This window comes from Falco naumanni, chromosome 9 (genome assembly GCF_017639655.2).
Source record: "Falco naumanni isolate bFalNau1 chromosome 9, bFalNau1.pat, whole genome shotgun sequence".
Taxonomy (NCBI): Eukaryota; Metazoa; Chordata; class Aves; order Falconiformes; family Falconidae; genus Falco; species Falco naumanni.
Window position 1 is genome coordinate 8278760 of NC_054062.1, and position 19632 is coordinate 8298391.

General features: G+C 54.8%; 1 protein-coding gene across 3 annotated transcripts in view; it reads right to left on the bottom strand.

Annotated features, from left to right (window-relative positions):
• The window catches only part of RXRA (retinoid X receptor alpha), a 119702-nt gene extending 103029 nt beyond the window's left edge, over window positions 1-16673 (bottom strand). For 2 of the 3 annotated variants that reach the window (XM_040605669.1, XM_040605668.1), the window contains exon 1: window positions 9142-9161. Coding sequence is in view for 1 of the 3 variants with exons in the window: in XM_040605670.1 (XP_040461604.1) it covers window positions 16330-16357 (28 nt within the window). In the remaining 2 variants the exon portion in view is untranslated. Of the gene's footprint in view, window positions 1-9141; window positions 9162-16329 lie in introns of those variants that run through there. The other variant, XM_040605670.1, reaches the window with a different exon arrangement.
• Between the last annotated feature and the right edge of the window lie 2959 nt (window positions 16674-19632).

Sequence of the window (19632 nt, forward strand, 5' to 3'; positions counted from 1 at the left end):
CAGCAGCAATAAAGACAACCAGGCGGCCTCAGCTCAGACCTCACGAGCACAGGACGAGCAGCCGAGCCTCTGCTGCCCCGCGGCTGATGGGGTGACACAGCAGCTGCTGTGCCAAGCCTGGACGGGACAGGTTGTCGCCGAGGAAATGGTGACAGGGTTGTACCAGGAAAGGAAAGACAGATGCGGACACTGCCGGCTGGGCCAGCTGCACGCCCCTAGATCACCGGGAAAAAGCCATCGAGGGTTGCGGCAGCCCCTCGGATACCCACCCCGGGGCCAGGTGACCCTCCTCGCTCAGGGCTACATCTCCCCTTTCCATCCCCCATCCTCAGGGCGAAGGGTAAAAGGGGAAAGAAAATCTGTGCGTGTCTCTCCCACGCAGGGTGCCAGCACAGCTCTACTGCAAAGATTGAGCAATGTGGGGATGGCAACAGAGCCAGCAGCATCTCCCCAGCCCCCACCAGCCTCACGCTGCTGCCTGCACCCTGCAGCACAGCACAGCCAGCCCCCCAGCCCTACAGGCACCCATAGCCTGGCTCCCAGGAGCTCCTCCAAGCCCACCTGCCTGGATCCCCAGCCATTAAAAGCACCTCTGCTCCTGCACAGAGTATCTAGCCTTTCCCCTGCATCAGCCAGCACCAGGCAGGATTCGGCCGGCCAGGAGCACCGGGTCGCTGTGTCCACACTGGGTCCCTCTGGCCCCTGCACGGCTCGAGGCAGAGGGATGTTCTCCCTTTCTTCTCCAGGAGGATTAGACACACTTCTTTTCTCTCATTGCTTTTCAAAAGAGAGGCTTTTTATCACTGCTGATCCCTGGGGGAAATCCTTCTCTCTCTCTCTCTCTCTCTCATGCTTTTATAGCTTGGACAGGAGGAAAGGAAGTTTTCCTTCATCTCAATCTCCCTGCTGACAGGCACCGCGAGCGTGACGGATGGACAGAGCAGCTCCCCAGGTCCCTGCACCTGCGCAGCACCCCACAGCATCGCCCCGACACCGCCGGGGCTCCCACCACCTCGCTGCATCGCCAGCAACGTGCCCGGCGCCGAGCCCCGGAGAACGCCCAGGCAAAACCCTGTCTTGGTTATTTCGAAAGCCATGTATGTCTCCGTTGCGAAATCCCAGCTTGTAAAAACCCCGGCAGAACACATGCAGCAAACCCAGCTCAAGGCAGCTACAGGTGCTCTGCCCTTGCCTACCTGCTCCCCATTCTCTGGAGGTTGCAATTACATTTTCCAGTCTTTCTTAAATGGATTTATATTTTTTTTTTCCCTCTTCCTGACTGCTGCGGAGCAGATCAAGCCAAAGAGAGGAAACCAAAAGCTCGGAGCTGGCAAAGCTTTAGACACGCACAGCTATTTTAATGGACCACTCGCATGCAGAACGCTAAGAACATGCCCAAGTGCGTGCGAGATCATGGCATGATCAGCTCTACAGCGAAACAAGTAAAGCCAGCAATCCCTGAAGCGCTGTCAAAAGCTCTAAGTACCCAAAAGAGAAATCATGTTGTTTTTTCACCCTCTGAGCTCTCTCCATTACCGAAATCAGGGCTGAGGTTTGTCACAGCAGCAGACCGGGTGGTTTTTTTTTAATTGTCAATCACGCTGCAACATTTTCTTTTTATTTTTAGGCGTCCCTTTAAAACTATAGAGGAAATCATCCAAAAGAAGTTTGTTCAAACGGTCTGTCAGTTTGAGGAAGTGAAATTAAACCAGAAAAAAAAACCCTGAATCCTAATAAATCACACATACACACACACAAAATTGGAGAAATCTGGGCATGCCTCCAAAGCCAAGTAAATGGATGATAAACAAAACAAACCTAGCTCTGCCCAGTAATAAAGGCTTCCACAGTGGGAACTTCTCACCCGGGAACCACTTCCACCAAAGGCACAGCTCGGGGCACAGCGGGAGCTTTCCTGCTCCTCTGCAAAGCTGTGCCTGCAGGGACTGCCAGGGATGCCGTCCCACACCGAGCTGGTCTCAACAGGCACAAATCCTGCACTGCCCCTGCTTGCACAAATTTCTCCCCCTGCAAAGCCCTGGCCTTGTCCCTGCTGCAGCCCATCGATCGCCTCCTGACGCAGACAGGGTGGCAGTTTGGTTTTGCTGAATTCAGGGGAAAGCCTCGCTCTTCCCCTGCACGGGCACCCCTTCGAGCCCTGGGTGGGCAATGGGGACCTGCACAGGGCCCACAGACCCACCTACAGCAAACAAGACTCACAACTTGCAGGAATAAATAAATTAAAAAAATAATTAAAGAAACAGGCAAAACAAAAGGAAGGGAAAGGGCAAGAGGAATAAGGATGAGGATGCTGAACTAAAACCCCCCAGACACCCAGGTGCCTGAAGCTTGGAGGCAAACCCAGCATATGGGGCAGCAAAAAAAGCAGCAGCCGAGTCTCCTTTCACCCTTCAGATGCAGTTTGCCATTGATATGGATGCTGCAGAGCAATGCCCGGCCCCTCCCTGCTGCACAGGGTTCATCTTTTCAGGCCACGCAGCAGGAGGGAGAGCAAAGGGAGGAGGGCAGGGATGCACGTAGTGTCCCAAGGAGGACACTCTGGTGACCCTGGTGCAGCCTCTACATGCTCAGAGCTGGATTTTAGGGGTGGCACAGCTGGGCTGAGAGCTGAGGGTATGGCAGCAAAGCCAGTGGAGGGGTGGACACGTGCAGTGAGGACCCCAGCACCAGCTGGCACGGTCCCCATCACTGTTCCAGCACAGCCGCAAGCAAGGCCCCACTGCAGGGACCTGACCCCGGGTGGGCAGCCCACCCTCTCCCCAGTTCTTTTGTTTTCCAGCAGAGATCACCAGGAAACAGTTAAAGGTTTCTAAGCTGGGCTCTCCTAAGGACTCCAGTTAAAAGTCCACCGGGCATTCTCCCATCTCGGACTTTAGCCCCGGGCATGCGGCTTCGATAACACACATGAAGGTGCCAGCTTGCCACTGCCGGGGAGCCACCGGGGTGGGCAACCCCTGCGAGACCTGCAGAGCCCCACACAGGACAGAAAACCGCAGGGCAGGGCCCAGAGCAGTGGGCTGGGGTTTGGTAGCATGAGGTTCTGTGGAGCACCTGCAGAGCGGGGAGCAGCGATGCGCTACAGGGCTCCCTGCTTCTGCCCGAGGAGCTAACCCACCTCAGTGACAGTGGTGACCCCCAGGAGCCCGCTTCACCCACCTCCAGCCCGTAAACGGGCAGCCAGGCACAAATTCTGCCCAGGGGCAGAGCCCTGTTGGTCCCGAGGGAGATGCCAGGGCAGACGCCACGCCGCTCTCCCTGCTGGGAGCAGACACCTGGCTCTCCTCTCCAAGGTTGTCTGCAAATCCTTTCACCCGGACTACATGTACCATTTTTTAAAAGCCGGGTGATCTAACCAACCTGTATTTATAATGCTGAAAACATCCCAAAGCTCCATCTCTTCCAGCTCCCAAGCACACTGTGTACTCTTAATAAAATAATTGCAATGATGAATAGCTCCTTATAACATTCTTCTGCAGCTACTGACAAGGCCAAGAGCTTCGATGGAAAGTCCTTCTCCTAAAAGCTCCTTCAAGGTACGTTCAGGATTTTACCTCTTCACAGCAAAAGACACAGTGAACATTCAGACAAGGTATCAGTCCTGTACCAAGCCATCCACCATGCAGAGACAGCAACGACATGCTCCCGCTTCCCACTAGCCCAGCCACATCATTGTCTTAATAATGAAGTCAGCTAACGACGGCAGGTCAGCCTCAGTCCTCAGTTAAGCTGACGCGATCTTGAACGTGTTCGATGAAATCGATGCCCAGCTGCCGATCCCACCAGCGCTCGTGGGGTCCCCACAGCCCACCACCCCAGCAAAGGCTCCCCCGCCAGAGTCGCCCCCAGCCCCAGTGTGGGGCCAGGCAGCATCGGGAGGCTCCTCTCCTCTGCTTTTGAAATAAGGCTGTGGATTTAATCATTCACTTGCAAGTCCTCATGTGCCCATGATTTCCACACTGACAATTACAGGGGCAGGCCAATGCATTGGGGTTGGGTTTTTTTGGTAGAGTCGCTTCTGCTTTATTCATTTGTAAAGGTGCATTCCATTAGGGAGCACGCTGGCTTTGCCTTCCCTTCCCCTGCAAAGCACGCTTCTACTCCCAGCCAGGGCCAGGCTCTCTGGATGCTCTCCCAGAGTCCGTGCTCCCTAAGACTTACTATTGAACCATCAGGACCAGCCAGGGAAGAGCCCAGGGAGCCAGTGGCAGAGAGGGACCCGGGCTCAGCCCTCACCTCAGCTTCGACTGCAGCTTGGGGGACTTCCCAGCGCCCAGCCCTGCGTAGGGGTGAACTGGCAGGACCGGCTGCTCCTGCCCCATGGGCACCTCCCCATGCCCGGCACACACGGCCAGCCCTGCTCTCACCCCTTCCTATCTGGCATGGGCAGCGAGGACCCCAGCCCACACCCCACCCCAGCACAGCAACTTTTCCAACCAGCACGTGCTCTCCTCCCTCCAAAGGGCTGGTCTGGGGTCCCCACATTTCAGGCAGGACCAGGAGCATCCCTCTGCTCTTGGGGATGAGCCAGGATGAGCTTCGCCCTCCATGCCACCGCTGCCCAGGCTGTACCCTGGGGCTCACCTGCTTCTGCATCCCTGCGGAAAGCTTTTGGAGTCCCCCGGGGGGCTGCTGAGCTACACCACGCTGTGGCCCCGGGGTGGGCTGCACTTTAGGGCAGCCGGGGCAGTGTCTGGGGTAAATGCCACTGCTCCGGGCATCCTCCCAGGTCTCTTTCTTGGATCAGCCCGGCATCCCCTGCACTGCCACTGCGTTTTGGGAAGGTACAGGGAGAGCTGGAGCCTCCCTGTTTGCGTAGGTGGGGGCTTTAGATGGGCACCGCTCTGTTATCCACCACCCAGGGCTTGCTGCAAGAAATCCCTGCCCTGCAACATTTCCTGCACACACCTAGAGGCTGTGAAACCTTGCTGGAGAGGCCAGACGTGGTTTTCCGTGCCCGCCCAGCCTCAGCTCCCATGGCACAACACTCGGCTGACCAGAGCGCCCGGGTGCCTGCAGGGAGCGGCGCCGAACACCCCTGGGCGATAGCAGCGCAGGCGGAAAAACAACAAAGATGAGAAAACCCAGCGCCCAAGCTAAACAAAGCCCGCCGTGACCGATGGTGGCTTCTGATTTCCACAGCCTAAACCTGCCCCACAGGTGAGGCATGAAGAGGGAGCGACTTGCCGTCAGGGAACCGATGGCTTCCCACCCTTCCAAGAGAAGGGTGAAATCCCAAGGCAGAGCTGCACGGCGCTCCAAGGCAAAGCCCCGGAGCTGCGAGGTACAGCAGCACCGCTACCAAAATACAACTGGAAATGCAGGCATAAACCCTGACAAACTGCATCTGTGTTTCCCAACCCCACAAGCAGCAGAGAAACCTGCCGGCAGGGTGTAATGTGGGGTGCTGCCTTGCTATGTATCTCAAGAGCAAGTCCCTGCACAGAATCAGCCCCCTCGCACCCCGCAGCAGGTCAGCAGAGCCCCCCCGGCACAGCTGGGACTCCTGCTCCCAGCCAGCCCAGGCTCTGAACCGCTGTTTACATCAAGTCTCCCAGATTTGCAAACAATAGGTATCAGCTGGCCTGGGGCCAGGCTATCTCTGGCAAGGATCACAGCTAAGCCTTCCTAAGTGCTTAAATGGGGGCCTACAGGCAATTGTCCCGGGAGTCTCAACTCTTCCCAGAGCCACCTCTGATGTTCGGTTCCTGCCGAGGAGCACAGGGCAGCCGGCGGCACAGGTCACCTGCAGAAAACCAGCCCAGCGAGGATGGCCGTGGAGAGGACAAGGATGCAGGGCTGCACCACAGCAGCATCCAGCGCGGGTCATCGCCTCCTGCCCTCCCCGAGCTCTGCTCCTGCTCCCCACCACAGGGTCGAACGGCTTCGGTGCTCCCCTGGAGCTGCCCGGGCATCCTATCCATACCAGTGCAGAGGCTTGGGGAAAGCACACTGTAAAGCACAAAGTATTAACACCACGGGTGACACGGCTTGCTCACAACATGCTCATCCAACAGACGGCAATTTGCTGAGGGGTGCAGAAAGTTTCAGCTTTAGCAGGTTTACCCTGACAGGAAGGGAGCCTGGGTGGCCCGCGTAGGTACAGGAAACCCCTTTCTACCACGCACATCGCTCTGCTTCCTCTGGATTTCTTTAACCTTTCACTCTCAGCCTGATTTATGCCTTCACACTGATTTTTTTCATGCGTGCACTTCCCTGCTTTCCACTCCGGTACTGTGGCTCCACACCAGCAAAAACGCAGCCAGGGTCTCGGCACCCATCCGCCCAGAGCCAGAGCAATCTCTGCACGGAGGCCTCCTCCTCTGCCTCTCCCCAGAGCTGCGTTTTTGCAGGCAGCAAGGAGGGGAACATGCAGATGTCCCATGCTGCTGGGCTCGGTGCCGTGCTGTGCTTCGGGGCTGCACAGCCAACACGCGGCTCCCAGCCACCCGTGGGATCTGCGCTGGTCTGCGTGTGATGGGGAGGCTGCAGGCAAAGCACTGGAGCGGCTAATCTGGGACCCCAGGGACACGTCCCAGTGAAGGAAAATCAGAGATGGAGCTTTTGCTGCAAAGGCGCTGGGCAGTGAGCCCCAGGCTCCAGTGCAGCAAGCCCAGCAGTGCAAAGGATGGACTTCATTTTCCTTGCAGAGAGGGAAAGGACCACGACCCAGCTCAGTCTGGAGCCCTCCAGACAGGGAAGCAGCAGACTAGGGAGACTGGGGGAGCCCAAGTGCTTCCACCCACTCCCCAACCCTGGGATGAGCCAGTCCAGGCGGGATGCAGCAGACAGCACCCCACCAAGAGCGAGCATCCCCAGCACCACGAGTATGTGGAGCAGTGCCCAGCAATGCCTTCACAGGCAGGAGGGCATGAGGACGGTGGGGACACAGCCTTAATGTCATTTAAAGGGCCTCTTGGGTGGGAAGATTAGCACCCTGTTCCCAGCCTCGCGGGGATCCCGGCACAGGAGGAATGAAACGTCAGACCCTGTCGAGAAATGTATCCGGACAATGGGGGGGGGCGGGGTGGGAACATGCCTCTGCTGAGGCCAAAGGCTCTGGGGCAGCGTCAGAGCAGGAACAGCAGCCCAGAGCCCAGGGGAAGCACTGGGGAAGGTGTCTGGGAAGGAATCACAGCTAAGGTCAATTCTCCAGGCCCCCAGTTTGGGGCATTTTCAACCACCACAGCCAGATAAATATGGAGAGTGGGAGCAGGTAGCCCTGGTGCCACCAGCCATCACCAGGGAGCAGGGATGTGGGGACACAGCCAATGCACCAACCCGCGTTCTTCACGTCCTAAAGCTCCATGCCACAGCCTGCATGGTCCCACCCTTACAGCCACCACCATCCAGGGAGGAAGAGAAAATTCCAAAGTGACAGTGAGCCAGGAAAGCATCTCTTCGTCCAACTTCCACGGGACATGGCAGGGCACCCCCAAGGGCCACCCGCTCACAGCGCTCCCCCAGCCCGGCATGGCCGCCGCAGCCGAGGGGAAATGAAGTCGCAAAGGTTATCGTTTCGGTGTTTGACTGAGCATAAAAATCCTGCTCTGAAAACAAAAAAAGGGGAAAGGGGACAGGGAGAGCGGCAGGGGAGGAGGAGGGCAGCAATGCACAGCACGACAGCCCCAGAAACACAGGAGAGGGAGTGCGGGGGCTCACGCCACGCTAACGCACATCTCCATTTCAGAAGAGTTTCCTGGGAAAATAAATGCAAAGTCTGTTATAAAAGTTTATCTGCATGTGCGAGAAAGAGCAAGTGCGCCTGACTACGGTATAGAGATGTCATTATTTTCATGCATCTGCCTTACCCAATTTTATTTAGTTGCTTTCTGCACCATTTCATGCTCATTCTGCTGCTGAGCTAGACAATTGCTTTATAACTCTAGGGTGCAATTTCACTGTCTGTGAGCCACACGCACACGCACGCACACAGGGTCTTCGCTGGGATGAAGTAGGGAGCTGCACCTCCCTCCCTCCCCACCCCGATGTTTTGGAGCTTGAATTGCAATGGGTTTTCTTAATAAACAACAAAAAAGAAAGAAGGAAAAAAAAAAAAAGAGAGAGAGAGAAAATTAAATTAAAATGCTAAGCCACCATCTGTAATGTATTATAATTCAAGGTGCACATGGTGGGGAGCAAACCCAGAATTCAACGGCTCCCCATTAAGAACGACGAGGATGAACTGGAGGGCAATTTGCTCTCTCACGCTACGTGAATGCAGGGAGACAGAGCCCAGCAGGCTGGAGGGCAGAAGCACTGTGAATCACGCCGGATTTTTATGATCAATTGAAAGTCACACTTGAACAAGTGCAGATCAAAAGGGAGGGCTGGCCGGGCAGGTGCAGGGCTCTGAGACAGCGGTTTGCAACATGCTAAAAATTGCCTGGTCCCTCGCAGGGACCCCTGCTTCTACCCCATACCCCCAGCCCCTGGCTAAGCATCCCTGGCCCCCCCCCCCCTCATCCCAAGGCTGCAGCAGCCCCACGGGTATGGGTCAGGGTAGCTGCGGGGGGTAAGGGGGTCTCCAGAAGCAGCTCCAACACTGATGCAACGCAACTTGGAGCCACACATCTCCCCACAGCAGCGTGAGCGAGCATCTCCAGCACAACCTGCCGCTGATACGCCGTTATCTGCCGCCGGCTGGCCCTGCTGGCTGGTGACAGAGGCCATGGCACCAGGCAGAGCCCACAGCTTCCCTGGCCTGATAAAGTCGCGCGTCTTACAAAAATGGGGCAGCAAAAAGAGGAGCTGGGGGCAGAAGGGGGGTCCAGCATGGTCTGGCAAGGATGGCTGGTGGGGAACTGGGGTCTGGCAAGGATGGCTGGTGGGGAACTGGGGTCTGCCTTTCTTTTTTCCCCCTTTTGCAAGAGCACACGTGTCCTCCGAGAGAGGCTGCTGCCCACCGGGGTGCAGGGCAGGGAAGCCTCCCACCCATCCCTCTCTGGGCAGCCAGAACAGCTCCCCCAGCTCGATGCAATGCCCCCGGCGCTGCTCCTGGCTCTCCCTGACCCACTCTCCTCTGCGCCACTTCACGCCTCCGACGTCGCTTACCACCCCACCTGCTCCGAGCAAGCCTCCTCCATCCCACCCCATGCCAACCCCATCTCCCCGCCTCGTCACCTCCACATGTCCAGGCGGGTCTCCGCTGGAAGCGCCCCCCCTCTCCCATGCTTCTCCTTCCGCTCTTGCTTCACCGCTGCCGTTGCCTCATTTTGTCTCCGTAATGGGCACGTAGGCGACACACTGCCCACAACAAACTTGTCTCGCAGCAAGCCCACAAAGTTCACAGTAAAAAAAAACCAAACCCACAAAAAAAAAAAAAAACAAAAAAACACACACACACAAAAAAAAACAACAACCACCCCACCAACTTTCCAGCACTTACTTGTCAGCCAAAAATGGAAAAACAATAATCAAATGTTTCTGCCTTCGCGCCCAGCATGGCACAGCCAGCTGAAACTAGACAGGGCATCCCTCCCTAATCCGCTCCTGGCAGCCCCAGCACAAAGGATTTGCTCCATTAGCTGGGGGGGCTATAAACCTCGGGGGGGCTCCAGGGCTGCCCCTACCTCCCCCTCCCCTTTTTTTTTTTTTTTTTTTTTTTTTTTTGTCTTTTTGAAGTCTGTAAAAGCTGAAGAAAGCCAAAACTCCACAAAAGAGGAGACCTTGAAAAGTAACAACCAGATGGGAATCCCATTACCATTTTATTGGTCACAAATACCAGTATTGCACCTTTTATCTCTTTGCTCAGCAGTGAGCTCGCAGCCGATGCGATCCAGGGAACGGGATATGGCTCAGACAAGACCCAACCCAAACACACCAGCAACCTCCACGCAGCGCCCACCCAAACCAAGGAATGAACCTGAAAAAAATAATTCCCTGGGGTCTGCAAACCTGAGCAATGCCCACGGCAAGAGGAACCACCTTCCACTAGAGCAGAAAGGGGATGTGAACCCTGCCCCTGATGCTTAATAAAACACATATTTGGGGTGTTCCTTCCTCACCCTCTGCTTTGGGAGCACCTGGCTTACACGCAAACCCCATCCGTGAGCTTTCCTTTGCTCCCAGGCCAAAAAGCAGCTGGGGGGGTGGGGGGTGGGGGGATGCCTACCAGGAGCAGGGACCCTCAGAAGCCCACGGGAGCTCCGATCCCAGACGGATCAGCTCTGTGGGGCTGGAAGCCGCCGTCCCAGGCGAGGTTTCACAACCGCCCCACGCCCTGGCTCTGGGCCCCGTTCCCAGCTCCGCTGGCACTCAGCACACCCGTGTGCCTCAGTTTCCCACCCTGTAGCTGTCTCATCTGGGCAGCCTGTGCGTTTTCAAGGCAAGATCCATCCCCTCCCGATGTGCAGAGGCAGGAGCTGGCACAAAAAGGGCTGCGATCGGAATCACAGCCCCAAGGTGCAACCTTGAAACTTTTCTTGCAGACCACAGTAACAGAAAAGGAGGAGAAAAAAAGAAAACCCAAAAAAACCCACCCCAACCATTTTATGCTTATGAGTGGTCTGTTTGAACAGGATTATTTTTTAACTCCACGTTAAACAGAATTTCAAAGGAGGGGAGCTTATTTGGACTTCATTTGAACCCTTTCTTCCCTTTCTTGCAAGGGAATTTTTCCCTGTTTATCTCAGAAAACACCCTCCATTTTGAAATGCTCCGTCTTCTCTAAATAAAAACTCAGGTTGTTTCCCCGACTTTTCTTTGCTTTGCTTTTTCTAAGCGAAGTGTTGTCAGAAAAGGCAAGTTCTCACAGCCAGTTTCCATCTCAACAATAGAGCATTTTCCCAGGCTAAATTGCTTCTGTCTGAAAATCTTCTAGCAGTTTGAGCTGGCTGGCATGTGTGGGGATCCTTCTGTAGGGTTTTTTAAATCCTTATTTGCAATATTATTTCGTCTGCTTTGCGCTGCCTTGATGTTCGAGCAGCCTTTGGAGAGACACAACCACTCCTCCCTCCTCCTCTGTCCTCCCTCCAGGCACACGCTTCCCTTTGAGGAGGAGGAGAGGGGAGAAATAAAATAAAAGACGAGCAAAGAGGAAAATGTCAGAAAGCTGCTTTTTGTGTGTGTGTCAAACGTTCAAAGTTATTCCAGAGTCTAGTCTTTAAATGTAATAAAATACAGCAACTCCTGACAAAATCAATTAAAATAAAACCACCCAGGCTGCCTCCCCTATTGCTTTGTAGCTATACTGACTTTGAGAGCCCACCTGGGCCTTTTAGGAAGCAATTATGGAACCGCCGGGTCGAATCCTGCACCAGCAGCCTGCTGGCCCTGCCGAGCATCCCTCGGCGCCGCGGGCCGGAGGGAGCAGAGACCCAGCTCCTTCGCCCGCCGAGGGAGGTGATGACGGCTCCGACACGGGGCAACGCGCTGGGGATCGGAGCCAGAGAACAGGATTAATTAGAGCCCAATTAGGTTACTGAGGTCGCAGGGAAGGTCCCTGCAATACCCAGCACTTGGCTGGCAGTGATTGGAGGTATCCCCGGCTTTGGTCACCACCGGCATCCCAGTTTGGCAGAGCAGAGCCCAGCCAGGGGGGCAGAGACCCCCTCAGCATCCCCGCTCCATCACCACCACCTTCGGTTAAGCTCCTTGCCAAGGGCCAGCACCTCGTGCCGTCTCACCGCCTCCCGCAGCAGGGTTGGGGGATGCTGATAGCAAGAAGGATTCGGCGATTTCAGGCAGCCAAGAGCCTCGGGGGAATACCCTGCTGGCACACAGTTCCCCCCAAAAGGCACCAGGATGCTCGGAGGAACTAGCACCCTGTGCAAGAGGCAGGACCAAAGAACATCCCAAAGCCCAAGCCCTCGCCCCACGGCACCACAGCATTTGCTTACTTTACTATCCTGCCAAAAAAAATTTAAAAATTAAAAATTCGGTCGGGTGGCAGGGCTCTGGCGTATAGGAATCCACCCCTGCTCCCGAAAACAATACTCCAACAAAAAGGTTTTTAACTCATTTCTTAATAAATATTTATTTTCGCCTTCAAGATGTGGGTGGGACGAAGCCAGGGTGTATTTTCCAGTGAAATGTTTTGATTCCCCTCTTGATTTTTTTTTTTTTTTCAAACGGGAGCAAATTGCCAATAATAATATTTGCAATGAATAACTAAAATTCTGTGGCTTTCTCCCCCGCTCTCTTTTAAATAAATAAAATGCCCTGAATACGAGAAACACAAACGCTCTCTGCAACACTGCAGGACGACGTGGAGTAAACTCAGGGACCCGCAGAGGATTTATTGAACTGTCACAGCCCAGATTCTGAAAAAGGCAAAAATTCCTTCCCAGCTTGTTTTGTATATGTCAATTGGGAGAGGTCGAGCCCTACGCTATGCTTCAGCAAGAGATACCAGGACATGACTATACATTATCTCGTGCTCCTCTGAGGCCCCTCTCTGGTGCGGCCACTGGCAGCCCCACGGCGCCGGCCAGCAGCTGCCAGATGTGGGGCAGAGGATTCCTGCTTCTTCACAGGGATGCTCCGGCAAGCCGTGACACTTTCTGCATCTTTCAGAATTTTTCCTCCACATGGATCTTCCTATCAGCTGTAAATTTCTGAAGCTCAACGAAGCAGAATTGAGGATCAGGTTGAGGTCTCAACCCAGACGCAGGCTCCCACCCATCTACCCTGGGGTTGAGCATCCAGGCTCATCCCAGCCACGTGCCCGATGGCAAGGCAGGGGATGCGGGATGAAGACGTCTCATGGATTCTCACACTCCCACGCTGTCTTCGACCTGAAGCAGCCCCCCAGGCTCCAGGTTGCTCCCCCCGAGCCGGACATGGGGGGTTGTTTTGCTGTTTTCCTCAGAGGCGTTCCTGCTCCGGCCTCAGCACCATGCACGGCCAGTTCTCACCCCACATCCTGAGCAGCTGCAGCCGTCCCTGGCACGGCCGCGCTGCTGGGAAGATGGACTCGCGGAGGTTGCAACCTGGTGAACTGACCTCCGGGAGGGAAGCACCGGCCTTGGACACCCATTAACTGTTTTTTCCTCCCATGAAGCTGAGCCTTGAGGGAGGGCTCCCCGAGCTCACCGTCCCCCTTTTGCTCCCCAGGGCGCTACCACCTTCTTAAGGAAACGGGCAAGGAAGAAAATGAAGCAATAACAGGATTGCAATGGTCTGAGCCTTGGGAACAAGCAGCTACCCAAAAGACCAAGTTCCTCAGTTTGCACATCAGTCCCCAACGCGGTGCCATGCAAAGCCTGACCTCAGCACATGCACCCCCCGGGCTGGAGATGTGGATCCCCACAGCCTCACAAGTGCTCACGCAATGGCTTTTTCTTTATTTTCCTCCTCCTTAGAGACTCAGCGCAACACAGCCCCCCCAGAGGAACACAAGCAAGACATCCCCCATCACTCAAAACCTAGCAAAGGGAGATCTATAGCTCCAGACAGCTTCTAAGGCATCATCTGCCAGACACCGAGGTGGTCATCAGCCTCCCCCAGGGCTGGAGGTAGCTGTGCCATGCGGGAAGGCTGCCCACAGACCCCACCAGCGAGCTGCGGGTTGTCCTGTGAGTGGGACAGCAGGCAGAGCCGCAGGGTGACGGCATCCAGCCCAGGAGATGCCCGGGGACGTGCCGTCCTCGTTGGGGAGCCTCTGCCTGGCATCTGCCAGCAGCTCCCGAGACGAGCAGGAAAATGAGATACTACTATTAAAAGTGCCCAGCACCAGCTACGCTGCCAGCCCTGACATCAGCAGGGTTATCTGAGTCTAACCGCAGGCAGGACTTGGCCGGGAACCTCCGCCGGGTTATCCTTTTTAGGCCAAACTGAGCTGAGAATTTGATGGGCCCACACAGTAACAGAGCCTGGTTTTGGTCCCCAGTAGCTCCCGTTCTCCAGATCAGGCCCATACTGGTGCGCAGGGAAACAAACTCCACAAGCTGGGCTATTTTTTTTCCCCTCGGCCTGCAAATGCCAGCTCCCAACCATGAAAGGGGATTGGGATGGAGAAACACCCTGGCACTCGGCAACACCAGGACCCAGTGGGTTTTGGACCATCCCACCTCCAGAACACACCGAGGCCCTGTGGCCCCACCAGCTTCGCTCTGGTCTGACTGGGAAGGTCTCTGCCCACGTGCCGGTGCTCCTCAAGGCTCCCCTCGCTCTTCCAAACTGCTCCTGCACTTTCAGGCTCAGCCTGCTCAGAGCGGGACCGAGACCTCCTCCTCCAGAACCCACTGCCCTTACAACCACAGCTGATTTTTCCAGTCATCGGTGACCAAAGGCCAGCGGATACAGTTTAGGAGTAGCTCCTGCAGCAGCACAACACGCCGCAGACACAAACCCAGACCACGCACCCAACACAGCTCCCGCCAGCAGCTGAATTTTCTCCTAAGGCACCGATGCAGAGGGATCCCTGCTGTCCCGAGGTGGCCGCCTTGTTTTCCCTCTGGATGCTCCCGTGTTGCAAAGACCCACCCTCTCCCCGCCATGCACACACGTCCATTTATAAATGAGCAGATAAATCAGTTGTTTTTCATTTGCACCAGCGTGAAAACCCTTCCCCGAGCCAGCAGCAAGGTGACACACGCTCCCCCCTTCCTCCCCCATCAAAGTCAACCTGACTAATATCACAAGGTGTTATTTAGCATCTGCAGCGTAACAGGAGAGCTCAGGTCTGAAGGAAAACACAAGTACGAGGCACTCAGGGACACGGCTTAGCGGCGGACTTGGCCGTGCTGGGTTAATGGTTGGACTCGATGGACTTAAAGGTCTTTTCCAACCAAAATGATTCTACGATTCTCTCTATACACAGGGGTCTGATCCTGCCCGTATCAACGGAGGTTTGGACTGTCCTCCCCAAGAGCAGCAAAGGAAGCATAAATACTCAAAACGGTTGCCCCTAAGATTAAACCACTTTTGCAGGGCAAGAGATAGGCATTGTCTGCTCCCGTGGGCGTCTGTGATGATCCCAGATCCACCCGGACTTCGAGGGCAGGACCCGCTCCTGGGGGATGCTGCAGGTGAGATGCTGGCAGCCCCAGCAGCAGCTCTGGGTCAGCCAAGCCAGCAGCATTTCCCACCTTACAGATCAACGAGGGGCACCGTAAAACCAGGATTTGGGGGGAAAGGAGATGCCGGCTTACGAGCTGCCTCCCTGCCAAAGACCCTAGACCACAGCAGTCCTGGAAACTCTCCTGGGGTGGGGGGGAGATCTGACGGGGGACCTTGTGATGGTGTTTATATTTATTCTGCTCTTAGGAACAACTAAAATCAAACAAAAATAATAATAAAAAAACCCAAAACAAAAGAGAGAAACAAACAGAGCACCAGAGGTTGAGCACTGATTTAAAGCCCAGAGAAGCCGGGATGGATGGGCTTGCTGGGCTGGAGGCTGGGAGCCCACGCACCACCGTGCTGAGTGGCGACAGAGGTGGCAGGATTTGTCCCTCTTCCCCCTCGCCTGGACTTGGCGCCGGGCTACTTCGCTAAAACTTTTCTTCCCCCCACCCTGAACACTGAGCTCTGCAATATCACTTCTCCTGCAACCCAGACGCCAAGGAGGCATTCGCCTTTACAAGCCAGGACTTGACTCAGTCACCGCAACGATGGCAAACTCCGGGTTCTCAAATGTAACTAAAAAAGAGGGGGAGGGAAAAGAAAAAAAAAAAAAAAAGAAAGAAAAAGGCAAAAAAAAATAAGAAAGAAAAAGGCAGGAGGGTCCCAAATGTGCTGGCTTCTGGGAGCTGCCAGCCAAGGGACGATGCCAGCACAGCGTGGGGGTCCCCGTGGGTGCCGTGCCTCTCCCTGCCCAGCTGCGCACCCCAGATGCCGCGGGGAGAGGCGGAGCAGGAGAAAAGGGAAGAAAGAAATAAAAAACAAATTAAAAAAAAAAAAAGAAATCGAGAGATAAAAGCAAGAGGGAGAAGGGAAGGCTGCGAGCTGCCAAGCCCTCCTGCAGGACCAGCCCGGGGCAGCGAGGGGGCTCTCCCGGCCGAGCCGGGGTGCCCGCTGCCCCGTTTGAAAATACCGCTTGCGCCGCTGCGCCTCGGGAAAAAAAAAAAAAAAAAAAAAAAGAAAAAAAAAAAAAAAAGAAAAACTAACCCAAACAACAAAAATACAAAGTAAAATCAGGCGGCCGGAGCGGGGCCACGGGGCAGGCCCGGCCGGCACTTGCCCCGACGCTGACACCGACTCTGCCCCCCCCCGGGGCAGGGGCGCAGCCCCCCGCCGCCCCCCGGCGGACTGCGGGTCGGGCAGGCGGAGGGGGGGTGCTGCTCGGGAGCTGATCTGATTTTATTTAACCCACCACCCCCACCCCCCCGCGTCGGAACGGAGAATCTTTTTCGGAACAAAACTCACCCAGCGGCAGGAAGTGTTTGGTGTCCATCGCTGGTGCTTAACTCATGCCAAGGGGCTCGGTGCGCGGCGGCGGCGAAAAACACACGCAGGGCGCGCGGAGGGGAGGAGAGCGAAATCAAAGCGGAGCGGGGGGGAGAGGGAGGGGGGAAGGGAGGGAAAAAAAAAAAAAAAAGCCCAAGGGGGGGGAGGAGGAGGAGGAGGAGGAGGAGGAGGAGGAGGAGGAGAAGGAGGAGGAGGAGGCGGGGAAGGCTGCAGCCCCGCACCGGCGGCCCCGCGCAGCGCCGAGGCCGCGGAGTTGTTGCAAACTCCCAACAATGTAACTCCGCCGCTCGGCTGCGCTGGGCGCGATCGGCTCCGCGCCGGGGCCCGCGCAGGGGGGAGCGAGCGCCGCGACCGCCCCGCAGCGACCGCCCGCCCGCCCCGCCGCGCAGCGCCGCCCCGCGCCCGGCCCCGCGGGTCGGGGAGCGATGACAGTAATTTTTTTTTTTTCCCTTTTTTTTTTTTTTTCTTAAAGTGATGGGGAAAGGAGGGGGGTGAGGGAAAAATAGGGGGGGGTGGACAGAAAAAAAGGAAAGGAAAAAGAGAACAAGAAAAAGAAAAAGGAAAAAAGAAAAAGGAAAAAGGAAAAAAAAAGAAAAAGAGAAAGAGAAAAAGATGAAGGAAAAAAGAAAGAGGAGAAAAAGAGAAAAAGAGGAAGGAAAAAAGAAAAAGGAAAAAAAGAAAAAGAGAAAGAGAAAAAGATGAAGGAAAAAGAAAAAGAGAAAAAGAGGAAGGAAAAAGAATAAATAAAAAGGAGAAAAAGAAAGAAAAAGGAAAAGGAAGAAAAAATAAAAATAAGCAAGAAGAAGAAAAAAGAACAGGAAGTAAAAGAAGAAAAAGAAAAATAAGAGAGAAGAAGAAAAAAGAAAAGGAAGAAAAAGGAAAAATAAGAAAAAGAAAGAAAAAAGTAGGAAAAAGGGGGGAAGGAGAAAAAAGAAAAAAAAGAGAAGAAAAAAGGAAAATAAAGGCAGTGCAGAGCGCTGTGGTGGCAGCCTCGGGGGGGCGGCCCTTGAAGTGATGCTGAGCAATCTCAGCTGCCCCAGCTCAGCTGTCCAGCAGGCAGTGAGACCCTCAGCCCCATTCCCTGTCCCCGGAGTGCGTGTCACACAGTGGCCAGCGTTCAAAGCGCGATTTATTTCATTTCCCATAAATGAGGCACAACAAATAACTCTCTGTGCGTGTGCGGTTCGCCTGCAAACTCTCGCCTCCCCAGCACTGTGGGTACCACCCCACCAGCACTGCTGGCGGCTTCCCAGCGCAGCCGGGAGCCTGGCCCCCACCCCACCCACCCCCCGGCATGCCTCCTGTTTTAATAAATGATACTCAGCTCTGTAAGAATGTGTATTAGTGACTTGATGGACCAAAGCGACTCCACTATGCATGAAGCATATTAAACATCATATCGACCCTCGCTTTTGATGGCCATAACACGCATAACAAACAGGCTCGGGCCATGGCTGCAGCTGCTCACGCACGGTGGGGAGCACCACGGTCACGCAGGAGGCTGGAAATGACACCAGGGACAACTGCTGGGGAGGTTCTTCTGGCCCGAGTAACTCCCAGCGCAGAGCCCAGCAATCCCGCAGCGAATGGGGCTGGGGGAAACTGGGGGGCAGCTGGGAGAGACGGGCCACCCATCACCATCCCAGTTTGCAACACGGACACATGGGCCACCGCCACCAGCCACCATCCCGCTGTGCAACGGAGCTGGGCCGCCCAGCACTTCCGAGCCTCTTATCTGCCATGATTTATTCTTTAATTGGCAAAGCATCTCGTGTAATAAATATTAGCAATCCAGCACCTCCTCCTATAAAAATGAAGCCTCTTATCTTTCATTGCCATATCCCTGTCTATCACCCGCATGCACTTATCGGTCCATCTCATACCTGTCACCTTATCTAAAGCAGCACAGGAGAGGCCCTGGTACCCCGTTTCTCTTACTCTGCTTCCTTCTCCGTGCACGTCTGCCAGCAACAGATCCTCCCTATCCTGGGCAGACCCTCATACGGGTGGTTAGATACCCCAGCTGGCAACCCCTCTAGATTCTGGTGCAGACCAGCTCGGGACCCCTGCTTCATCCCTGGCACAACGGGAGTTGAGGTGCGATTCATCAGCTTTAATTATAGCAAGAAGAAGGAGAAAACCACCAAGAGGACCCATCTTGCATCAGGCAAGCGGCTGCAAACTGACACTCACGCAGAGCTGCAGAAGTGAAAACAAAATAAAACATCTTGGATCCTTTTTATCCTCTGCTCCTGTAATTTCAGCATGTCCAAACAGATTTTGGTGTGTGTTTATAACTGGTAACTTCATTTGCTCCCGGGCTGGGACCTTAAATGCCAAGTTTCATCTCCAAGTCAGTTTTTATGGCTGAGTTACGTTAACTCCTGGGAGAAAAAGGGAAAAAAAGGAAATACATAAGGATGTAAAAGAAAGTTGGGGGTTGTTAGAAAAAGCAGGTCTGAAGCCTCTAAGAGCGGGTCAGCAGGGCAAAAATCATACATCTCGTGGATACCTGCGTATAAACCCCGACAGCAAAAAGGTAGAAGTCGGTTTCCTGATACACAAAGTGGAGCTCATCGTTGTGTCTTATAAGGGGAAACACCGCGGGGCAATGGCCACCCGAGCCTCGCCGGGGCAGATCCGGGCTCTCGCTGCCCCTACCACACCGGTGCCCTTCGAGCCATCAGTGAGCGCCGGCCTTCAGGGCTCCGAGCACAGCCACGGAGGTCAGACAGCCTGCCAGCCGGTGGGAACGGCTCACCCCGCCACCAAGCACGGGGGGGATCTGCCCCACACCTCAGGATCCCAAAGCACGCTTAGCGCGATGGCTGCAGCAGATAGCAGGGTTATTAGACCCATGGCTGAAAATCCACCTTTGTAGACTCTAACACATGAAATTACCATAAGTAGGACATTTCACGCTCCTCTCCCATCAAGCTGTTTAGAGCAAATTAAATTTCTCCCTAACCAGCCTGTAACAGTTCGTGTTAGATGTGGATCTAAATGTTAATTGCAGTGACAATAACAGGTCTGATCCTGCAGTCCGTATTTGGGTAAAACCTCCCACAGAAGCCAAAGGAATTTTGCCCCAGAGAAGACAGCTGGATGCAGTCCCACATTTCCAGTCTCTTGAAGATGCCAGAAGGTAGCAAGGATATTTCTGTGATGTTACAAACCTTCTCTTCCTCCCCGCCCCCCCCTCCCCTCAATTCTTTAATGCACTATTAATTTAATAAGCTCTACCGGGCTGCCTAATGCTGT